The 7295-nt window shown below is 27.5% G+C and overlaps 1 protein-coding gene across 1 annotated transcript; it reads left to right on the top strand.

Annotated features, from left to right (window-relative positions):
• The first annotated feature begins 1274 nt into the window (after window positions 1-1274).
• On the top strand, window positions 1275-6960 carry LOC145015912 (WAT1-related protein At1g25270-like). Its single transcript, XM_078974382.1, has 7 exons — window positions 1275-1704; window positions 2506-2568; window positions 3091-3207; window positions 3913-4159; window positions 5945-6103; window positions 6209-6360; window positions 6465-6960. Exons 1-7 carry the CDS (start codon window positions 1502-1504, stop codon window positions 6715-6717), a joined length of 1194 nt encoding a protein of 397 aa, XP_078830508.1. The 5' UTR covers window positions 1275-1501; the 3' UTR covers window positions 6718-6960.
• The last annotated feature ends 335 nt before the right edge of the window (window positions 6961-7295 follow it).

Genomic DNA, 7295 nt, shown 5'->3' on the forward strand with positions numbered 1-7295 from the left:
GTAAGTATAATTAGAAAGCGATTTTATCATTGTAAACTCTAATCAACAGTTAACATGGCTCCGATTAATAGGTTGGTGATGAAAGCACTTAAGAACTTCGAATTTTGATCAGAGTTGTGTTATCACCATGTTATGGATGTCGAAGATTTCCTAAACCACACAAAAGAAATTGTAGTTGCTCAAAATTTTAATTGATGAATAAATTATTAAAATCATTATTGGTGCTGATAAAGATAATAAAAGTTCTGCCATGGGCTCCCTTCACAAAATAAGGCTATTAAAGTGATAATCACATTGAATAAAGATAATGAAAGTTCTACCATGGTCTCCCTTCGCAAAACGAGGCCATTAAAGCGATAATCACATTGAATATTTTCTTGTTGAGTTATGAAAACACAACCCTAGAAGTTCTTACAATAATTCTCTCTAATAAATGGAGATTTTTTTTCCACTTGTCACACTCTCATTCATTTTGCCAAATGTCATTTTATAGTTATTTTGAATTAATTTTTTTTTTCAAATGTTATTTTTTTAAATTTCACATAATATTTTAATGCAATAATTGCAATAAATATAATAATAAATAAATATCAATTTCATTAATGAACTTATATTGTAATTTTGAAATTCCCAAAATTAAAGTTTATTAATTTGTTTATTTATTTAAATTATTTGTTTAAGTTTAAAAGATGAAAAAAAAAAACATTTCATTATAATAATTTTTTTTTTATTTTCCTATAAATTCAAAATTCTCAAATATTTTGACATTTATATTTAACTTAAAAAAAAAAAAAAAAAAAAAACTGGAAATGAGTCTTATAAGTAGTAAAGATAATTAGAAATGAAATTCAAGGTCAAATTGATTTAAAAAAAAAAAAAAAAAAAAAAAAAAAAAAAAACTTTTAGTCCTTTTTCATAAAGCATTCTTAAATCATTCATCTAATATATATGTTGTATAATTTATTTATTAATTTATATTTTGTAACGGGTCTTTAGAAATTATCAAAAACATATTATCTTATATTATTAACTAATTATTACTTTAACATCTTATCCCCAAATCAAACCCACCTAGAGTATTTATAATAGAGAGTTTATTAAATAATTGAGAATTTATTTATCGAGTTTCTACTATAAATTATTTTCACCGGTTTGCTGACTGTTTTTGACAACTGGTAAATACCTGAAGGCGCCTTTTGTCATTCATCAAAACTTACTTTTACAACATGCTCACTATTTATACAACACGTTGTTCTCTTCTTGTTACTGTTTCAAGAACAACGCCAAAAGACTCGCTCTCTCCTCTTCAATTTTCTCATATATATATTCCCAAACGTTTCGCCAATTTCTTTTGAATTTAAATTATATAGAATTAGTTCTTTCAGAAGGAGATAATTCAATACTTATTTGCTAATCAAGCGAGAGAAGAGGAGAAAAAACACTAACATTTTTTCTCCATTTTCTTCTTGCTTGAAAATTTCTGGTTTTTAGGGTTTATAAAATGGTAACGGTGGAGAAGATCTGCAACGTCATTCATGATCTAAAGCCGGTGTTGCTGATGGTGACTGTTCAGATGACGTTTGCCGGAGTTAATGTTCTTTACAAACTGGCGGCTAATGATGGCATGAATCTTCCTATTCTTGTCGCATATCGATTTATCTTCTCCACTGCATTCATTGTTCCACTTGCACTTTTGGTTGAAAGGTTCGGATTCTTTCTTTTGATTGATTATATATAATACGTAAGAATAAGAAAATAGAATTTATAATGATATATATCGTAGAAACATCATGCATTTTGTTCGATGTTCTTGCATCCCGACGAACGAAATCCATATTTTTTTGCAGAAACATCTAAATTAAACTAATTTCTTTTACATGTATACAATGATCAAATTTCTTATAGAATATATTTATTTGTGTAACTAAAAGAAAATTGAAGGTTAATAGGTAGAAAATTAAAAGGGGTAAATTTGAGAAAAAGATTGAGAAAATGTGGTTGAAAAGCTTTTTGTTTTACTGATTTTGGTATTAAACTGTCTCTTTTGAAATGAGACCAATGAGCTATAGAAAATGGAAATTTATGAAATAATTTAATTAAAAATCTCAAAAGAGAAATAATGGAATTGTAATTGTAATGCTTAATATTAGAGTAAGTTATGCCATCTTTTTTTTTTGTCCTTGAGTATAGATGAGTTTTATAAAATTTGACTTAAAAAACTTTATGTTTTTTCTTTATTTGAGGTTATCCGAACATTTTTTGTTTTTGTTTTTGATTTTTTTTGGTTCATAAATATGCTAATTTATGAAAATACAATAGTCATTTATTTATTTTACTTGAAACTTCAATTAAAGAGCAAAATTATAAGATAAAAGCTTTTCGGCTCAAAATTGAAAAAAATGGGTTATTATAAGAGACCTGAGAGTATAATTTATTCCTAATATTATTCAAATAAACAATTCATGAAATTTGTCGTTCTAATTAAGGTGGTGATATTTCTTACAGGAACAAAAGGCCAAAATTGACATGGATGATACTCTTGCAAGCCTTTTGTTGTGGTCTATTTGGGTATGTATTATAATTATCTTTATTTTTAAATTTATGTTTTTTTTTTCTACATATCTATTTTTATTTACTTTGAATATTAATAATTTAATTTTTAGACGATTAATATAAAGAATTAGTTATGAGGTAGCTGAGGTGTTAGCTGTAGCATAGAGATATGTGAATGTGACCTTCATTAATCTCTCTCAAATACCGATAGACATTTCTACTTTTACGTGACAAAAAAGGAAATGCTTAGATTAATTTAATCCTTATTCATTTAATTTATATTCTAAAGTACACGTCTTTTTATATATACAAATAAAATGCATAAAGCTATATTTGGACTGCGGAAATAACTAGGAATCATTGTATCCAAAAATAGTAAAAGGGTTACGTGAAGTTTTTGAAAAACTTTATATTATAACTTTTTGGTTCAAATTTGTTTTATTTTTAGAATGTTTTCTTTCACTATGCACTTTTTATTCTTGAAGTCGTCTTTTTTTGTGGTAAAAAACAAAACTACAAGTTTTTTTTAATTTGCAGTGGTTCGCTGGCACAAAATTTCTACATAAAAGCGTTATCTTTGACATCAGCCACATTCGCGGCGGCTACCACCAATCTTATACCGGCCATTACCTTCGTACTTGCGGTTTGTTTTAGGTAAAAAGAGCTTTTATATGATATCTTTCATTATATAAATTTTAGATTTTATAAAATTTGGAGAGTTTATTTTCAGATATAAAGACAAAAGTAGCCATATTGAGGAAATGCTTTCAACAAGATAGTTATTTTATTTTTAAAAAAAAATCCCAAAAGAATTACCAGTTTTGTAACGGGCCATCACTATATGCTTAAAACTATGTTTTTATACTGTATTAAAAAACAAAAATAATTCGATAATATGACATTGTTTTTTCTATATACTACGAAATTGTTTATATTACTAAAAAATGACAATTTAGTTAAAAAACAATCTTTTTTTGAAGTTATTTTTGTTGTGAAGTTTTTCAAAAACCATTTTCGTGGCAAAAATAGAATTCTGGATGCAAAAATGAAGTGTTTTGTGGAGAAAGTTTTTTCGAATCAAAATTGGTCTAAAAATTAAGGAAAAATTTTTAAAGCATCTTTAAAATAATGGAGCTATCAAATTGGTGGATAGTTGTGCAAAAAAAAAAAAAATTAGGCCTTTTTATGAAAACCTATTAATAATGTTATATTTTCTCTTTTTCTTTTCTTTTATTAGATATTAAATATTAGTTTTTTGTTTAGAGAGTGTTGGTTTTTTTTTTTTTTTAAATAATATAGAACAATTAAAAATGCAATAAATGTAGGCATTAATATGTTATAAATTGTTGTGATTTTCAGGATGGAAACGTTGGGTTGGAAGAGTAGCCCTGGGGCAGCTAAAGTCGTAGGGACTGTATTAGGGGTTGGTGGGGCCATGTTGTTGACTTTTTATAAAGGCATTGACCTTCACATATGGAAGACCAATGTTGACCTTTTGCATGGTAAACATGGACTAGGTGGACAACATTCAAGTCATGATAGGGTTTTGGGCTCTTTATTGGCCATGGGTAGTTGCATCAGTTATTCCATCTGGCTAATCATTCAGGTTTGTTTATATTATTATTAATGAAGAGATTATCATAAAAATAATTAATCACTAAAATAAGGAAACTTACTATTGTAAAATTGATAGATCATCATTTGGTAAAAGAATAATAAAAAGTTATCACTTCATTAAACGGACCTTATATATTAATACCCGATTTTATGTTAATACCCCTGCAATGGCAAAAAAAAAAAAAAAAAAAAAAAACGCCGCAATGATTATTTTATTGGGAGTAAATTACATGAATGGTCCCTATGGTTAGGGGTAATTTGCACGTTTAGTCCCTAACTTATTTTTTTAACTCGAAAGATCCTTACTGTTTGTTTTTGTTACGCGCTTGGTCCCTACTGTTTGTTTTTATTACGCATTTGATCCCTATTTTACCTAAAAATACTATTATTTAAATAGAGAAAAACAATGTGGTGGATAAGGTAAGGTGAAGAGGATGGGTTTGGGGGTGTATTTAGTTAAATAAATTAAAAAATCAAGGGTAAAATAGTCTTTTTAGGAATGATGGGGACCAAACGCGTAACAAAAACAAACAGTAAGGACCTTCCGAGTTAGAAAAATAAATTAGGGACCAAACGCGCAAATTACTCCAAACCATAGGGACCATTCATGTAATTTACTCTTTTATTGGTGGTTGATTTTTAAATCATTAATTTAGTTGCAGGTTTTTAAAAATTGTAGACTTATTAACCAATGAGTTTTTTGTAAGTTGGTTTTCTTCTCTCATTAATTAAATCTGTTTCTCTCTCTCATTAATATCCTCTTTCTGTCGTTTCTCTCTCTATCATTGTCCCTCATTAAATTTAGTTACTTTTAACCAAAAATAAATAAATAAATAAAAACATACACACACTTAACAAAAAAAGTATATTTAAAGATTTATGTTATCAACTTTTATCAAAAAACAAAAGAAATGTTAGCTTATTCGACTTGTATAGTAGAAACCCTTGTGCGTTTAGTAGTCGTAAATTAGATTTTTTTAATCTAGAAATGGAAAAATCTATTCTTTTATATTATATAATATTTAATATTTTAGATCTTTTTTATATAATGATGTCATAAATATGAATTAATAAAACATTAAAAATATATTCAAATATCAAACATTTTTTGTTTAAATTTGTTGTTCAACAAAGATTCAAAGATTTTTTTAACTATACAAAAAATGATAAAAATTTAATGATTTTTTGGAAACAAAAAACACGTCACATTTTTTTAAAATAAAAAGTCAATTTTTTTAAATTCGTCATTCGAAACAAAAATAAGTTTTAAAAATAAAGTTTTGGAATAAATACAAACAACCAAAACTAATTAAAAATACGTATTTTGACCAAAACATTAAAGATTAAAAAAAATGTTCAAACAAAATGTCAAAAAAAAAAAAAAAAACGTTAAACATGTTTTTTTACGTTAAACAATATTTTCAAACAAAATGTTAAAAAAAAAATTTTAAAATCATAAAAACAAAGGTAAACAAATAAATTAAATAAAAAACCAAGATTAAAAAAAAAAAAAAGAAAATATAAATAAGCTTGTATATTAAAAGAAAACAAAAACATAATTATGTAATCATTTGTTACTTAAGGAAAAAAGTACAATATTATTAATAAGAGGTATGAATAATTGAAGCCTTTAATAAAACTACTTATCAAACTATTTTGTATAGACATGATTGTTTTACATAATATTTTTATTAAAAAAAAAAAGCAAAGAAAATATAATGTAATAATGGTTAAAACTAATATTTTTCATGTTAATTTGTTGTTATGCTATCAGACAAATTTGGTCAAAAAATATCCTTGTCCTTATTCAGTCACAGCCCTCACATCGTCATTGGGTGCTGTACAAGCAGTCGGATTCGGGTTATGCACCGAAAGACATTGGGGTGATTGGAAGCTTGGTTGGAACATTAGACTTCTAACAGTGGCTTATACGGTATGTATTCTAACATTGCATACAATTAATTATTTTTTTGCTAGTATTTGTGACGTTTTAATTTGTTGTCTATTTCCTAACACACATCAATACATATTTTGATAGGGTATGTTGGCATCTGGTTTAATGTTTACATTTGTTGCATGTTGTGTGCAAATGAGAGGTCCGTTATTTGTATCGGCTTTTAATCCTTTAATGCTTGTACTTGTGGCAATCGCTGGATCTTTACTCTTGAATGAGAGCCTACACTTGGGAAGGTATGTTATAGTCTTTAGTCTTTATATTGTTTTCAAGTGCATGGAAGAATTTGATCGATGTTCTTTTTAAGAATATTTAGAAGGTGTCACTTTATTTATTGCAGTGTCTTGGGTGCGATATTGATAATCGTTGGACTCTATGCTGTATTGTGGGGTAAAGGTAAAGAGGTGAAGAAGGTGGCTCAACTGTGTCCAGTAAGAGAATCTAGCGTAGGAAGTTATAATGGTGCCATTAATGGTGAATCACAACGCTCAAGCTTTGAGGTTATTTGTGATAGTGATTCAAAACATTCAAGTCTCCGAAGTGGCAATAGTGAATCTAGACGTATTGAGGTTGTTGTGACTTCCTCCGGTTGACAAAGTTCTTATAAGAACGAGTGATCAGGTTGTTGTATCATAAAGACGAGGGATATGGGAGCTTTATGATTTTTTTTTTTTAAATGATGATAAAAAAAAAATAGAAAAGGGAAACAAATAGAAAAAATTAGATCAGGGTTTAGCTTTGAATGTAGGGTCGGTGATAGTGATAGAGGTTAAACTCAGAGTTGTTCATCTGTTGTTGTTTTAGAAGGATTTACTTATTTTTATTGTTATATAATATTCCCATTCATTTGGTTTATATATGTTATCATTTGTGTTTAGTTAAATTTAACTATGCTCTAATGTCAATCGGGTTTAGATAGAGTACTGGAGCCATTTCATTCATGCTAGCTAGAAGTACTGGAGCCATTCAATAGGTATAATTAGAGTACTGGAGCCATTTCTTTCATGCTTGGAGTCTTGCTTCTTATCTTCGATCATCATTGAGTTATAAACATTATTCATGGTGGATCCCATGTCTAAATACAAACAGCCAATCCTAGTCTCAACAGCCGGATGCTGAAGAGGCAGATCTTAATCCGGGATATAATGTACAACATACAAACAATAAAAAT

Source organism: Lactuca saligna, chromosome 9, assembly GCF_052625555.1.
Source record: "Lactuca saligna cultivar CGN05327 chromosome 9, ASM5262555v1, whole genome shotgun sequence".
Lineage (NCBI taxonomy): Eukaryota > Viridiplantae > Streptophyta > Magnoliopsida > Asterales > Asteraceae > Lactuca > Lactuca saligna.